The following is an 18,039-nucleotide window of genomic DNA, read 5'->3' as shown; positions in this document are numbered from 1 at the left end:
CTATAATCAGAACATTTACATCTCCACCGGCCCTTTGCTACACAAACAAACAAATCTTTGGATATAATTATTGACAAACACCTGTCATGGAAAGAACATGTAGACCATATATGCCAGAAATCAGTACAAATGTGTATCTACTGAAATGAATCTCTGCCTTCCTGGACCATGACAGCTCGAGACAAATATACTTTGGAGTGATACATCCACATCTTCCGTATCGTATTGAGATATGGGGCCAGGCACCAGCGGTCTATACAGAAAGGCTCTTCAGACTATGAAAAAAGGAAATAAGAGTGGTAGCCAAGGTAAACAGGAGAGAGCCTTGTAGAGAAATCTTCAGAAAATATAAAATACTGACTATCTACTCTATGTAAATCCTATAGGAAATAAGGTATAAGGTTTGTGTGTGTGTGTGTGTGTGTGTGTGTGTGTGTGTGTGTGTGTGTAGGGAGGGGGGGGGGGGGGGGGGACAACCTGCAGACTGTAGTCCACATGCAATAGGAACAGCCTTTTATAACAGACTACCATCTGACCTCAAGAGAGCTAATTTAAATACCTTAAAGAATAAACTTGAGCATTCATTAAGAGAGAAAAGCTGTTATCCAGTAGAAGATTTTAAGTTTTAATATCCCTTTCTAAAACAGTGTATACAACATAAGGTTTTTTTTGCTACAACAACAACAACAAAAATGATAATTTCTGATCTTCACACACTATATCAATGAATGCATTTATATTTCAAGTTGTTATGTGTCTATGTAAAACCATGTATATAGTTTGAGTTTGTTTTGAAACAAAGAAAAATTAATTCCTGACCTTCAATATTTATATCCATGTGTGCACTAAATGTATTTTAACTATTGCCCAATTGTCTTGACTTTCACTTTACATCATTGTCAGGGTTACTAGTACCAATAGTCTCTTATCAAGAAACACACAGCAGAACTATGTCAGAGTCCGAATGGTGCCCAGCTTGTGTGTTTCTGCAATAGAGATCAACAATATTACAGAAAGTGATCATGCAATAGTTCCACAAAAAATACTGTTATGCATAGAAATCAGGAATGTATCTAGTAGATTCTTATTCCACAAAAAATACTGTTGTACCCAGAAATCAAGAATGTACCTAGTACATTCTTATTTTATACAGGTGTGTTCGTCAAACATATTTTTGCTCTGCCTTCGAACAGTGCAGGGTCTGATTGGCACCCTGAAATTCTATTGATATCCCAGTCTAAGGTCTCTGAAGTATGAACAAGTGATGAAGACAATGACATTTATTGTGATCACCGCTCATTTCGCAGAAAATTTTTTTTGGACTTTATTTGTATTCGGATTTTGGTTTTTCTGTTCAGCATACTGTTAATACTTTCCAACTTACAGTGCCATGTGAAGATATTGACACTGTGCGATTATTTGAGCCTGGTCCAGGGAGATCCTTGAATTCTGCAGTGCCACATTTTTCAAAATGTAAACCAAATTCTGTTGGCCTTTCAGGGTGAAGTGAAAGTGGAAGTAGATTGGTTTGAACAACATTAAGTACTTTCATCTATTCTCTTTAGTCAACAGGCCTCTCTCTCAATAGTCATACAGAAGTCCGCACCTGTGTGGTGACATTAAACTTACTGTCAGTGCCCAAACATAAATGGATTAATATTCCTTACCATAGCCAGATGAATGCTTTTCCAAACTGGCTGGCAGTTCTTTTTACACACTGATCCTGCAAGGGCTCATTTTCAGCTTTCATTGGCCGAGGAGACAAATAAAATCTCAGTATTACACACCTTTTGGCCTTTTCCAGTATAACGGGTTGCCATTTGGGGTTGCGTGTGCATCTGCTACCTTCCGAAAGTTTTTAGAACAGTTGATAACAGATATTCCCAAATGCATCAGCTATCTTGATGACATCCTAGTTTAGATTGCACAAACAAGGAACACTGACACAATCTTCACTGGGGTTTTGCAGTTCTGTCGGCAGTTTTTCCAAAGGTTCTTTATTTTGACCTGCCACTTACCTAGCACATGCGCTCAGTAAAAGGGGACTGCAGACTTCATAGGAATATGTTGAGATGATCAAAAATATGCTGGTTCCCAAATATGTGAAGGGCCTCCAGCTGTTTCTCAGCAGTATTAGCTATTATGCCCAGTTTATTCCTCTGGCAGCTTCCATTGCCTATCCTTTCAATCGGCTGCACTGCAAGTGTGTTATTTTTCAGTGGTCCAAGGCTTGTCAACAAGACTTCCAAATTTTCAAAACTTGCCTAAGTCAGCCCCTTATTTAAATATGCACCAGCCTCAGTTGACATTGGTTTCAGCAATGGATACCTCTCCTTACTGCATCAGGGCAGCACTTTCCAATAGGTTCTGAAAAGCCTCCTGTAGTGTTCATTTCAAAACCTTAACTCTAGCTCAAGAACACTAGCCATATTTTCCTTTACAGAAATAAGTTTCATTTACATACTGATCACAAACTTTTGCTGTCTTTATTTGGACCCAAGAGTAAACTGCTGGAATGGATGGCTTGTGGTCTTCATCGAAGGGCTTTGTACTTATCCAGCTACCAGTACTCTGTACATTACCACCCTTGCCATCAACATTCTAATGCAGATGCTCTCTCCAGAGTCCCTATGGGCCAATACTTGGAATTTGACAGACAGGAAACTGTATGTTTTAGATTAACTCCCATATTGGCAGTCTTTGAAGGATTTCTCAAGAAATTGTGGAGATGTCGCAGCAGCATACCTGAAGAATCCCGTGTAGCATGGTATTTTCCAGCATGTTCAAGCAGGACAGCCTAAGCACTGCCGGGCCTCTAATGTTTTTTCACATGAAGCCAACAGCTCCAGATTTCCTGAGGTATCCTGCTACTGGTGGAGGACGACTGTCAGATAGATGGGTTCATAATTCTCCAGCACTGCATGCTGCAGCTCCTTCATCGCTCTGCAGGAGGACCTCCCATATGAAACAATTTGTTCGCCATTATGTGTACTGCCCACGAATGTATGACAACATAATATAGGTGGTGTGCATTTGGGTGACCTGTAAGGCACACCAACCAACATCTCTTCATTCATATTCCCCTCAGCTGGTATCCTCTTGACAATGGCATGTGGATTTTATCGCACCTTTCTCACATCTCTTACATCCATCCATGACTCATTTTTGTTAATCATTTCTCCCACTTCCCCTATGTTGTCACATTGTAGCATCCAATGATGACAATGATGATCACTACTACCAACAGAACTGTCAAGGAAAAATTTTATATTGGACCTTAGTCACAGATAATGGCCCAAAGTTTATGGCAGCTGCCTTCCAGCAATTCTGCACCTGTAATGGCATTGAACCTGTCACTCCTACTACATTTCACCAGCCTCCAGTGACCTGATGCTATGTTTTGTCCACACTTAAGACCCAAATGTCAAAGGATAGGAGGACAGCCACATCCAATCTAGCTCTTAACGCTTTCCAAGCTTCTCACAGTGTGACATACATCCATCCATCGCTGAAGTCTGGAGAAGGGTCTGCAAAAGCATTCACATCTGATGCTGCTCAACCTTTAATACCGCTGTCTGCTTGAGTTGAAGAAGCAATGCTATTTTGCGTGGACACCTCAATCTGGATGCGTAATTTTGGGTGGACCCATGTTGGATTCGGGAGTTAATTTTGGAGTAACAAGGCTGCCAACTGTTTTTGGTGGCGACTTTGTGGGTGTTACTCCGCAAGTGTTGGAATCAGCTTTGGTTGTAGCATTTCTGCCAGATGTGTCCACCATTCAACGTGCTACCTCAGCAGTGGCTGGCTCCATGCCATGATCTCCATCTCACCAGGCATGATGGCATTTGGTGCTGCTGCTGCTGGTAGTCCTTGTGGACTTTGACGTGGTTCTCCAGTGGTCAAACCATCTGTGCTTCCAGCACCTCAGTCTGACCAGCCAGCTCCAGCTTCTTGACCACCTCTCCCAGCCAGAGCATCAATGTCCAGAAGGTGCCAGCTGGGACCACATCTGGCACCAACAAATTGCCACCATGCCATCCTCTAATGGATCCACCAGGTCATTTTCAAGTGAAGAGGGATCTGGTAATGCTGCAGGAAGTATTAACAGATAAATCCACACTACTGATATGCCTTGTTACACCTACGTCCAGTAGGGTCACTGTGAGCTGCAAGCAGCAAAGCATCTCCAGCCAGCAGCGTAAGTGGGTTTGTCAGCCAGTCAACGTAAAGCAAAGTGACTGCAGGCCAATTTTCATTTTTTTTTTTTTTGACAGATAAACGTGACAGGATCAGTAGCTCTTATGAACCATGCATCATTTATTCTGTGTTTACATGTATTCAATAAAATGTAAATAAATTTCTTTCTCTAAATTGGGGAATACAAAACATTCTTCTTTCTATATTGCAAATTAGGTAAATGACACAAACCTGCTTTCTACTATTCCATATTATTTTAACTTTTGCATGAGGCTATCATGATTCACACACTCAAAAGCCTTAGCAATATCACAAAATATCCCAACTGACAGTGATTTCAAATTCTAGTACATCATCTGCCAAGGCAAATATAGATTGTTCATTTGACAATCCTTTTTGAAAACCAAATAGTTTCCAGTTCGCCATTTTTTCTGTATTAAGTGTTTATAAATTCTATTGTATATTATCTGTAAACAACAATGAATATTTGAAACTTCACAATACATTCTATAAACAAAAACACAGTAATAGGCACATTAACTTTGGAAAACAACATACAGTTGAAATTAACAGAAGCATTGTGAAAGGGAAGGGAGGAAGAATGGAATTTAATGTCCTGCTGAAAACTAGGCCTTAATGTCCTGCTGAAAACTAGGCCTTAGAGATGGAGCAAAAGTTCAGGTGGAACAATAATTGGAAGTACTTACCTTAAGAAATTTATAGAAAGCATGAAAATTTGTGTAATCTCGTGGAAATTTCAATCCTGCTCTATCTTAATCCAAGTCACTGCCACCGATGCACATTTCAGGCTTAACTTTGCTGCACTGTTCATGCTACACTTGATACAGGGTGCTAAGCAACTAATCACATTCTGACCTTCAATAGGATGCTGGCATAGTTCAGCAATGATGCAACAAATGTGAAAACATTTTATGAAGACAATGTACAAAATATGTTGTTGTTATATTAACAAAACACTTTCCAAGGTCAGTTAACAGTTCTTTGTCCAACTTCCCTGTTTTCTATTATTCCAGCATCTGTCTGTCTGTGTGTTCGAGAAATAACGGGTAAAAGTATTCGTAATAAAATGATCATCAAATGTTACTTGTGAGATGATTGAGGAATGTGTTGTCCAGGCAATCAACAAAGCTAGTCAAAATTGGTTTGAAGAGGCTATTTATTATGAAGTGGCATTAAATTATAACATAGGTAATTTTACTGGTTTATCCGATTCAACATGTATAACACAAATTCACATAAAATGAATATTTTCACAATATAATTCTGATGTTATTTTGTATTTAATGACTTGTATTCCTCAACTGTTCCTAGTATTATGGTTTCTGCTTTAATATTATCTTCTTTACATTTTTTAAGTTGTTGAGTGCGTTTAATTCTTTCACGCAGTTTTGTACACATTTTACTGGTTTCCACTACTTTATGGATATTCTTTTCTTTCATTTTTTCTGCTGATTGTGGATTTGTTTGCAGATCTTTCCTAGACAGTGAGCCACCATTTAGTGCACTAATAGTTATTTGCAATGGACCTGTATTATGGAAGACAGATTCTACTCCTGTAGAGTTATGAATACATGATGATTCTGAAGTGCTAGGAAGGCAACTGTCACACCCAACTGTTTCATTATCACCACCTTTCCCATTTCCATGTGCCACTTCTGTTGAATTGTTTTCTGGAATTTTAGATTCCAAAACTGTGTAATCACCAGATACAAGCACTGCATTGTGACCAAGTCTCTCATATACTGTAAGTTTACTTTTACAGCTTAAATCTGTTCCGCTTTTCTTACATGATGTTAGGACCACTTTAGATCCAGGTGCACATACCAAGAAAAGAGGATCTAATTCTTGATGCTTCTGGGTCACAGTCATACCATCTAAAATATTGTGTTTTCTATTACCAAATTCAGTTGAACCAATTCCTGCGGACTTGTCACTAATTTCAGATACATTTTCTCTTTCAGCATCACACTGCATTATCAATGACCGAATTGAACGAGCTCGATGTTCGAGCTCCACAAGCTCCAACGAATCCCCACCAGGGGCATCTGAGTCAACTTCCACAACATTTAAGGCATCCTTGTCAATTGTTGAGACATCATCTGACATATCGTGTTTTTTGCCACTGACTGATGCTACACTATGTGATGGTGAAGGCGTAGCCGGAGTATCCTTTGAAGTATGCTGAGGATTTGGAATTTCTGTAAAAAAGGAAGAACACTAGAGTTAAAATTATTTCTTTACAAAAATATTCACAAAGAACAGATATTTGAACCCAATTTTCGTACAAACAACACTGATATAGAAAATACAAAATTGATACTAACTGTCCTCAGTGGTAGGGTAGGGTGCAGACAAAAGAGGGAGGGGGTGGAGTTATAAATTTATGCCGGTCAATGCAACTGCAATTTCCAAAAGCATGAGCTTTATTTCGTTCAAGGTATCTCAATATCTCACGTCAACAACAGGGTGCTGAAGGCATTTAGCCTACCAGTGGAAAAATGAATTTGGTAGTGATATCAGAGGCATGAAGAACCATTTGGCAGTCATTTCGCACCAACACTAGGCAAAAAAAAAAAAAAACACCTAAACTCTTTTATTGCAGGGAACTACGCATACCATCCATATTTTTAAGAACCCGTGTGTAAGAATAAGGAATCAACTGACATGAGAGACCAATCAGTGACAAGTATGAGTTGAAATGTTGAAATTGGTTGAATCTTAGTATCTTTGAGATTGAAACAGTTTGTTTAAACGGCAAATGGCTCTGAGCACTATGGGACTTAACATCTGAGGCCATCAGTCTCCTAGAACTTAGAACTACTTAAACCTAACCAACCTAAGGACATCACACACATCCATGCCCGAGGCAGGGTTCGTACGCGTGACTGTAGCTGTCGCGCAGTTCTGGATGGACTTAAGTGCCCAGAACCGCTCGGCCACAACGGCTGGCAAAACTGCTTGTACATAATATATTTGAGTTTCAATTTGAGTGACATTCAATAAATATGTAGAATCTGTGGGGCACCATCTAAAAAACAACTAATAACTTGTATTTTTGATGAGTTTACGATAAGATTTTACATTCTATTAAACAAGACGTTGCAGCAGTACAAATGAACACTATCTTCAACTGAGATACCATGCTGCAATGGTGCGGTAACATTTCAACAAACTAAAATAGTGCCTATCATCTTAAGATGGCAACCAAAGTGGACCACTGAATCGTCATGTTTAGCTAAATGCAAAAACTAACAGTAACCTGATAAGAATAAAATAAAATATGTATAGGTCTTGAGGTTAATTTAATACATTAAATCTGGTTATAATGAACTACATATGGACCTTAAGTCATGAGTATTTCCTAGTCTAAAAATATGGTGAAGCACTTTCTCTTACATATCAGCTGGCAGCAGCACCCAAGGAACAAGGTCTGACATTCACATCTGACGACTTCATTAGTTTGTTGGCTTGCTGACTGCATTGCTTTAACTTCAAAAAACATTAAGTAAGGGCTACGGCTCTAAATATTTCTGTTAACCATGCAATCAAAAGACACTGGTCTAATGAGCAGCAAAGGTTAAACATTTCATATTATAAAAAAAAATTCTTAAGCACAGAATCAACACACGATTTCCAGCTGAATAAACAAATGTAAATTACGAAAAAAGGTTATTGCTCAGGATAGTTTGATCTCTTAGTTTTGATCTATGTTTAGTGCTTTTAATTTCTTTGGCTATTTTTGTTTTAACAGGAGCTATGATCAAGTGTGAGTTTCACTAGCAGATGAGACTAGGGACTGCAGCCAAGTTAGTTCAGCCTGACCAAGTGAAATGAGACAACATTGTTGTTGTGTGGTACAGTAATGAGGCAGTTGGAGAGCTGTGGCATGTGCTTGTGCTGTGGCACTTGTAGAAAGAAAATTGCCATTGTGTCTTTCCCATGACAGGAGCAAAATTGTCATGTTTTCACAAAGCAGCATCGAAAAACGAGGCAGCCAGAAGTACTCTGAAACAGTGACGGGGCCTTCGGTCATTAAATGCAGCGATATGCCGATAGATGAAACAAAGATGATGACCGTACACCTGTCCCTCCCTTGTAAATACAATGCAGAGGTACAAGAGAGATTTATGACAAGATTGCTAGCTGCTGCAAGCACGAAATCGGCATCGAGTCTGTCGATTCTGATGCCACAAACCAGCTGCAAGCACTGAGCATTCCCGAATACAGGGTAGTCAAAGAGCGCTGTGGTCACCCACATCATAGAGGTGCTCAAGAATAAGAAGTCGCCACCACAACTCCGTGTCAAGACGACCAAAGTGCTCCTCCATGGGTTGCCTGGATCTGTAATGAGGTGGTAGTCAAAGAAGTGCTGTTGCCTGCTGGTTTGGAGGATGTGGCAGTCAAGCTGCATTACCAGACCAACAGGAAGAAGCTGTCAATATTTGTCAGAGCCATCATGGTCTCGCGGTCGCATTCTTGCTTCCCAAGTACGGGATCCCGGGTTTGATTCTCGGCGGGGTCAGGGATTTTCACCCGCCTCGAGATGATGGTGTGTGTGTTGTCCTCATAGTTTCATCATCATTCATGAAAGTGGCGAGACTGGACTGAGCAAAGGTTGGGAATTTGTATGGGCACTGATCACCTCGCAGTTGAGCACCCCACAAACCAACCATCATCATCATCATCATCATCATCATCATCATCATCATCATTTATCAGAACCATACAAATGGCAGGTGACATCTTCACATTTCAGAAGCACCTAGACTTCTCGATTCAAATAGAATCTCTCCCTACAGGCCTGGGCCCTAAGCCCCAGTGCTTCAGGTGCCAAGAAGAGGGACATGTGGCTAAGTTTTTGCTGCAATGCCCTGAGATGCATCAAGTACTCAGACAGGCATTACAGCTGCACCTATGACAGAAGGAAAGAAGCAGCTTCGACATGTGCTAACTGTGTTGGGCCGTATATTGCAAACTGGCACGGCTACCCAGCCTTCTCTTGTCACAGCTGAGCCAGGTACGAGAAGACCATGACCAAGAAGAAAAACTGTTGAAGATGAAGGCACAGATACACAGCAGGCAATTGTGATTGGCTGGAAAATCTCGCCAGTGGCAGTGGTGGGGAGGACTGGCTGCAAGCAGAAGAGAGGGCAGTGTAGCCAGCACCTGAGAAGTTAGAGGGGGGAAGCAGACGGCCACCCCATTTTCTGAAGTCATCACAAAGGCAACTGTGCACCTCGAGGCTACTGAGGCAGAATAGGTAACTTACAAAGCTGCCTTCACAGTAGACGCTGAGGAAGCCTCCCACTAGTTGCAGTAACAACACGCAGACCTTGCGGCCGTCCTCTGTACCACAGCAGCAGCTCCCTGGAGGAAGCCGAACGTCTCGACAGGAAGCAGGGCTGAACCACTGGAGCTCCCCACCAGTGGTCTACAAGGTGGAGTTGGGAAAGTCATAGCTTGCAACACTACCTAAAGAGATAATGCTGGGAAACAGGCTGCAACCATGAGGGGACAGCAACTCCACCCTGTCACCCCATTGACTGAGTTGTGACAGGACACAGCAGTGGCACCAACCACAGTAGCACATCGTATCGCAACACAGATGACTGACCTCTTTATGATGAGCAGATGGCAAGGACACTGGCATCGAGCTGCACGATACCTGTTACTAACATAACATGATCAGTCACAGATAGCAAGCAATTTACTACTGCTCCTACTACCAGATTATTTGGCTCTTGCCATGGCCCTTTTTGCCCTCTGCCCTTAAACCTGTTATTCTTCAACATTTCTGTCCACTTTCTATCTCTCAATTGGCCCGTATTACTGGGTAATCATACCTAAACATATAGACAACATCACAGTCCTGCATCCTGTGATAACCTCAATTCAAATAACTAACCAATGCAGAGGTAATAGCAGAATTTTTGTTATGATCACCACAGTAGTGCAGGTGTGGAGAGACTCCACCCTTCCTGGATTGCAGGCATTACTTCAATTAAGAAATAACTTGTGTGTGAAAAGCTGGATGCTGAGTTAGTAAGTATCAGCCAGTTTCATATGGCAGCATCTGTGCCTGTGGTGGAGCAGCAGTAAGCGTTACAGAGCTTGGCAGTATCTCCCATTGTTTATGGCATCCACACAGAATCTCGATCACCTGTTGGTGGTGGGTTGCACTCTGATGTGGGTCTCTTTGCATAAAAATATTGTTTGTAGGAAGTGTCAATAAGGCCTCACACTTTTACGAAACAAATCTGGTTATTGCCTCCATATGACAAAGAGGTAAGAACCAATGAGCCTCATCTCTTCTGCTTGAGCAACAGCCTCTTCTTCATTGAGATTCAGGCTGACACATAGAGGGGTGGGGTGGAGGAAATGGCTGCTGGATGCAGGCACTTGAAATATTAGGGACACAATGGTCTCTCCTACACAATTAGTATGATGGGAGGCTAACGAAGCTGATGTACACACTGTGTGTGTCTCTTGTGGAATAGGCCGTCTTGGAAGCAACTCAGAGCACAGGTTATAGTCAGTTGCAAATTGTCACTTATATTAGCACCAATGATGTCTGTTGCTTGAGACTTGAGACTATTCCCAGTTCTTTCTGGAGACTGGTGGTAATGATGACACCAAGCTTCACTTGTGGGGTTTCAGCACTAATCAGGGTGCTCTGGTGTGGAGTCAAGTGAAGGAATTAAACTAATTGCTTTATTGTTGCAATACGAGTTTGGCTGTAAGTGTCTCAATCTCTTCTACAGGGTGAAAAGTTGTGGAGTTGCACTTGACAGTGTGTACACTATGTTCTGGAAACAACCACTCAGGTATCAGAGTGCGTGTGGAATCTATACCTTTTCTTCTCCAAGATTTTTCCCCCAGGTAAATACTCATTAACGGAGGACCCATTATTAAAACCCTTTAGTCATCAAATATGGCAAATGAGAATATTATGCTACAAGTTCTGCTGAAGAGTCCCAGAACACCTCACATAGATGGTTGGCTTCACGTAATGCAGCTTGCCACTCCTCCCCAAAAGCTGCAAGGCTTTTGGACTCAACAACAGAATGACAGCCTTAACCAGAATTTTACACAGAGCACACCAATTTCTATGTTGATCTTCTTGGCTGCCACATCTGATATCTCATTTCTCCAAATTCTTTCATGCCCTGGTACCCATTACAATGTTACCAGCTTCCCTTACTGCTGAAAGGGGAGCACTTTGTCCCACATTAATTGAAACTGGATTATTTCATCTGCTGAGTACATTTGTTCCAATGCTTGTAGGACACTACGAGAATCAGAACAGATGAACTTCTTGCCTGATGATGTCTCATATGCTCCAATGCTTTCGAGATCACATACAGTTAAGCATCAAAAACTTTAAACTGATCAGGGATTCAATACCTGAAGATGCAGCCAGGGAATACCACCCAAAGCCAAGGGTATTCACTTGTTTTCAGCCATGTGTGTACACTTCAGTAAGAGTGTGGCACTTGTCTATAATATTATAAAAACAGATTTAAAAATTACATTTGGACTGCACTCTTTCTTAAGTATAGCTGAGTCTAAAATAATTATATGCCTCTTAAGAAGCCAAGTGGGATTTTAATTCCAGACTTGTCATGAATCATGAATCATCAGTATCTGTCAAAAGCATTTATAAAAGAAAATTCTTTGCATGTATCCCAAAAGGCCTCACTGCTCAGCGACTGTTGGAGAAGAGTGGTTTGAAATTTAGGCAAGCAATATAGTGGTAAGCTGTTTGGGGTGGGGAGTATTACATTTGTGTCACACCACAAGGAGTTACCACCTGATGTGAGGAAGCAGCTCATCAGCCTCAGCAGAGAGGCTGAAAATGGGGCTGATCTTACATGCCCTGATGGCCAGCCTAATTCTCTCATGGTGGGCGGCATTTAATATTTTTAAATATAATTCTCTAACTGACCCATAAATCCATAATGATTAAAATTATTCTGGGTGTTTTACCATGACATTGGTATTAGTACATTATATTTGTGAAATTTTACTGGCCCCAGAATGTAATACATTAGTCATTATGAAAGGAAGAATGTAGTAAAGAAGCTACCTGTGGACTATTTGGCTTTTACGTGATTTTCAGACTGTCACCAATTACTAACAAGCTTACTTCCTATGCTCTCCCTTTTGTAATGACTAATGTATTATATTCTAGGGCCAATCAAGTTCTACAGATATGACATATTGACATCGATCATCTGTAATAAATAGAAGCATCTTTCCTCCTTGCAAACCAGTCTTGTCCTGAGGAAGGTCACTGCAAGATGGCCAAAACATCAGTTTTATAGTTTATAATTAAAGTATTTTATACAATGATGTAGTACAATACCCAGCGGAATTATACTCATTGAGACACCAACAGCGGAAGCCTATTTAGTTACATTGTAAATCCATATCCGAGCTGGAATTGTACAAAGGTTTGATAAAACTCCAGCAGATAAGTTTTTTCTGCATATCCAGCCCTCTGACTAACACATTTCAAAACATTTAGGGCTCTCAGACAGATTGCTTTCAGACTTGCCAGGTGTGGCAGCCAAGTAAGATTTTCATCAAAATTAAGGCCCAGAAACTGAAGGCACTCTTTAAAAATTTAAATGGTGTCCCTCATTCTTAAAAACAGAGAATTGACAGTTAAAAAAAGGACACACACAGATATCTCAGTCGAAAATCTAAAACCAGTTTTATCTGCCCATTCCTTCACCCTCATGTCAGAAGTAGCTGGTACTTTCTACCTGCAATGCTAGAAGATAATCTAAAAACTAAAGAAGTTATCCACAAATAGGGAGTACTAGATGTTGTTCCTTGCCGAGTGTGGTAATACTGTTAATAGCAGTTGACAATAGTGCCACACTTAAAAACACTACGTTGAGTCAAACCATTCCCTTATTCAAGATGATTCAAAAAGATATTTCCAACTCTATACAGGGTGCTTCATGAGGAACAGTAAATATTTTAGCAGGTGGTAGTATAGACTTATTTGAGTAAAACATTCCATATAACACATGTTCAATTTTTATTGGTTACAGAGACATAGCCATTTACAGAGAGAAAATTTCATTTTTGTGTTTTGTTACACCAGTTCTATGAGTTTATTTATCAACTATCATTTTTGTTTTGAAGTCACAATTCTGAAGCTGTGCTTGAGTTAACGTAATTGAATTTTTACATCTGTGATTCTCATTGTGATTTATTATGCAATTCTATTGTATCTTTGAGACACATTGCACATATTTACAAATGCTGGTATAGTACCTGTATATGACTATTGTATCGGAATTGCTGCTGATGCTTGTAGAGAATACAGTAGATAATTTTCTAACCACAGGGTGCCATATTCAAGAGTGTTTCCTCACGTTTTCACTGAACTGCAAGAGACTGGTTGTAAGGGATACTGCTACGATATTGGGATGATGAAGTCAGTTGCAGCCTTTCTGATTTGTTAGTTCTTTAGAATATTCATAGTTGAGGATACTTTTTCCTGTGGGAAGCATTATCTTGCTGTTTTGCTCAACAATGTAAACTGCCATTGTTCATGTGCCTGCATGCAATGTGAGGGCAGCAGTTGTTTCGGTTTCACATGGAATAGTCCAATGCAATCCACACACCAAAAATATATGAACAGTTTGCAGTTGTTGATAAACATACAACAACAGTGAGTGATTAATCAGTTTATCTGCAGCAAATTTGTGCAATGACACACAAAAACAGTGAAAAAATAAGTATCATCATTCTTACTCAGTATCTGTTGAAGGGTTACATTATTGTTTGAACAATTATTAAGGCTCCCATGAACTGTTACAAAGCATAATTTGGAAAAGTCCACAAAGAAATGGCAAACTTGAAAGTGGAATTGATTTTAGATGCTAATATGAGCACGATTGGGTCTAACCACTGTTAGGAAGTGCATTACAAACTCAAAAAATGAAATAAATGGTATGAACTGTTATCCTCTCAAAGCAACCTTTTCACTTAAAATTAGTAGTCATAAAGGCAAAAAAGGACACATTCCCATTTGAGGCAACATGGTCAGGTTTCAAATGAAGTGTGTTGCTCATGTTTGATTGTTGCAAAGAAAACTGTTTCAATTAAGCATCACCAAAATTCAGCAGATAAAGGTTACATGGTGCAATCAGTGCCCAGCAGTCAAACCTCATCTGAGCATGCAAATGAACAGTGTGTGTTAAAAAAAGACAACATTCAGTTGGTCAAATGTAGGCCCCCAAAAAGTACATGCAGAATTTCTATGTGTATGAGCATGCCACATACACTATATGGCAGATATTAGGTATGAATGGCCACTATCCTTACAATTTATTATGGATTCAGTACCACTGAGAAGGAAATGAAGGTACATGATTGGAACATTGTTCTTGCCTCATAGAAAATTTCTGAGTAATCCAACTAATACTGTTTACTGATGAAGCCACTTTCACTTATGACAGTATCAATAAGACTCTTAACTCACATCTGTGGACCAATGAAAAGCCACATGCCTTTGTGGAGACATTCTCACAAATGCTTCTTTGTAAATGAGTTGTCTGGTATGATAGACAATTGGTTAAGGAAATGAGTTCACAGTATTATTGCAAGAGGTTCTTTTGGTTACAAGGATGAGTATGTTCTCCCAGTATCACACTTAAGCTAGGGGTAAATTTACGAAAATCAACTTTGAACTTAATCATTTGCCTTTGCTTAACAGCTTCTGTGAGTTTTTGTTTAGGTTACATTGTTATAGTTGTAACACTGTAACCGATTGAAAAAAGCAGGACACATATTACACTTTATGTTTTCTTCAAATTAGTCTAGATTACCACCTCCTAAAATATTTAATGTTCCTCCTAAAACACCCTTTATATAAAATGATGTAAGGAAAGAAAGAACAATTGAAATACAGGGAAATATCTAAGAATGGCTGATTCATGGAGCTCTCAAATTATATTTTGACTCCTAGTAGTATCACAGGCTATCTCAAGGTCAAAGAAAACAACTATTAGGTGACATGTACAGGAAAGCCTGTTGTATAGTCACTTCCAGGAGGGTCAGATTATCAATGCTGGATTGCTATATTTTGGAAACATTTTGGGGAAACAACATTCAGTTTCACAACTGTACTTAGAAAAACAGTCTAGGTGACGTAAATAAATGTGATGTGTGTGATTTAGACTCTCTTTCTAAGTATGATTGATATATGTTGAACTCACGCTGAATGCAAACAAGAAACTGCCTGGACTTCAAAATCCAAACAAGGCAGCAGTTGATCATTCACACTAGGGTTTTTCCCATGCAACTAAGAGGGTAGCACTATGATGGCTACTAGGATTTGTATGGTCCTCTCCAGATTTCAGAAAGGATGATTAAAATGGGTTCTCATCAAATTAAAATGGGCTAGGAGAATTTCTTTGCACTACTTGTGAGGTGCCATACCATGCTGTAATGGATCCTATCAAGACCAGGTGATATGTCATGAGCCACAGACAATGACTCCTAGCTCCCTGAAGTGGTAGTCATTACTCCACTAGGAGACAGACTGTCTTCATAGCTGACTGAAGACTGTGTGAAATGTGAAAGAAAATTCAAAATAAACATAAATAAATCATAAAGTATCAATACTATTTGTAGAAAAAATCAACTGCAAATCTTTGTTCTGTTCTTGGTGTCTCATTGAAGAAAACATGTTAAACTGCTGTAAACTGAATTTCAGGAACTGCTCTAACAATGAAAGCTAGACACTTTTTAACTAACTTTGACTGTTTTCCATATTTATTGTCACTATATACGACATGATAACCAGTTCCAATTTTCACACAAAATAGTTGGTTACAGGCAGACACGTTCAAATTCCTACAAAACAGTTTGACAATCACAGTGCACTTTTACCTAGATAATCTCACAGTTAAATATCAAAGTTGGCTTCTGATTACACAGTTAGAGGCAACATTAAGTTGCAAGATGATAGATATTAACGTAGAGAAATATTTTCAGTAGACATGGAAAATTAATACAATATATACAGCTGATAACTTTGAAGTACTGCACGATCAATGATTAGGTGCGAATTAAATTTTGATGATAGAGATTCACAAAGATACGACAATGTCAGTGACTTCATGGGATTTTCACAGAGATGTCAGTATGTTACGAGTGGAATTTGGACTTTGCATTTTGGTTTGAAAAGTTACTAGTTCAAATTTTGCTAATTCAGATGGGCTATATGTTATGATGATACTTTTGTTTATAAAATATGCAGCAGTGTATAAAAATGCAAAATATAATGAAACCATTTTATACATTTGCATTGGGAAATTCATGTGGAATTTTTAGATTTATAATCATAAATGCAAATTCTTAATTACTGGTTCATTCAATTAGTGAAAGGTGTCATCTGATTCAGAAAAACTGGGCAACAGAAGTAGTGCTGAAATCTGGAATGTGACAGGCATAATGGTACCAATGGTGAAAGTAACTGAGAGTGTTTTGATTAGTTGCGTTAATTTCTTCTTTTTATTGGTGAATATGATGTCAGGTTTGTTATGTGGTGGTGTTTTATCTGTTATAATGGTTCTGTTCCAGTATAATTTGTATTCATCATTCTCCAGTACATTTTGTAACTTTACTTTTTATGTGCAGAATGAAAAACTGGTACTGGTGCACAGTGTAACCACTGTGTAAAGAAACAGCCTTAAAACTACTTTTACAAGAATGTATTAACAGTCTCTACTGCTACTTTTTATAGCTAATTTGAAATTCATTAATCAAACCAGAAGTATCTGAGAAATACCCTATTTAGTATGCAACCTGTCATATGGGCACTGATGGAAGTGTTTACCTGCAGGTGACAGTAAGCTGGGCAGTGCAATTCTAACGCTGAGTTCAACCACTGTCGACCTCACCTTGCACCTTGTGCTGTGTGCTATTTCCATGTGCTCAATCATCAGCCACCTGAACTTGCCATGGGTTGTGTTCATCCTCATGCACATCTCTATTATGTACAGACATTCTGCTTCCCTGCAGATAGACTCACATGGTGAGTTTTATTTTCTTGCTGAGGGGTTCTGTCCCCCCATCATCTTGCCACACAGTACCTCATGCCAACACTTCGTTTAGCAGCATTGTCACACCTGTGCAGGTACTAAATCATGAATCATTATTTTTGAAACCTAGATAAAATGGCTCCTCTCTTTTCCTATGTATGGAGCTCTTATACACATAAATATCTGTTCCTGCACCAATACGTTCTTTCCAACTAAGCAGTTCATCTTTTTCATTTTTGCTTCTGAATTGCGCAAAGTGCAACAAAACTCACCAGGACCCGGTTCATCTGCAGAAAATTGGATATGTCTATAATTATTCAGGGTATCATCAAAAACTTTGTTGGCAGTTCAGGAACAGGAAGATATGGACTAGAGTTCACTGGCCAAATGACAGATGTATGGTTAGGATAAATTACAACCTTTATATATATTGAGTTGTAGCCAGTTACATCAAAACTACAAGAGCAACATCACTGTAATTTTTGCTTGGCTCCCTGATATCTTCAATGCATATATGGAATACCTCATGCAGCAAAATGACTTATCATGATCAAATTTATTTTCGAAGTATGAGAAACATACTTTCTTTATGAAATTCGTAATGTTCCTCAATATTTCTTAATCATAAGCTCATCTAAAACGTAACAAAAGTTGTTGTGACAGCTTTATCAATGACTAGCCATTGTAAACTTCACAGGCACTAAAAGCAAGGGAAGTGCTAAGCTGTTACAAAATGAACAGTTGTAAATAAAGG

At 39.3% G+C, this 18,039-nt stretch overlaps 1 protein-coding gene across 1 annotated transcript in view; it reads right to left on the bottom strand.

Moving 5' to 3' along the window:
• Nucleotides 1-5,377: 5,377 nt before the first annotated feature.
• LOC124723110 (caspase activity and apoptosis inhibitor 1-like) overlaps nucleotides 5,378-18,039 on the bottom strand; it is a 248,694-nt gene continuing 236,032 nt past the window's right edge. Inside the window, exon 8 of the mRNA XM_047248291.1 lies at nucleotides 5,378-6,416. Coding sequence (XP_047104247.1) covers nucleotides 5,488-6,416 — 929 coding nt within the window. The 3' untranslated portion in view covers nucleotides 5,378-5,487. The remainder of the gene's footprint in view (nucleotides 6,417-18,039) is intronic.

The sequence above is a fragment of the Schistocerca piceifrons genome, chromosome X (assembly GCF_021461385.2).
Source record: "Schistocerca piceifrons isolate TAMUIC-IGC-003096 chromosome X, iqSchPice1.1, whole genome shotgun sequence".
Classification (NCBI taxonomy): Eukaryota; Metazoa; Arthropoda; class Insecta; order Orthoptera; family Acrididae; genus Schistocerca; species Schistocerca piceifrons.
Note: the sequence above shows the minus strand (reverse complement) of the source record. Positions and strands in the feature narration are given on the sequence as shown.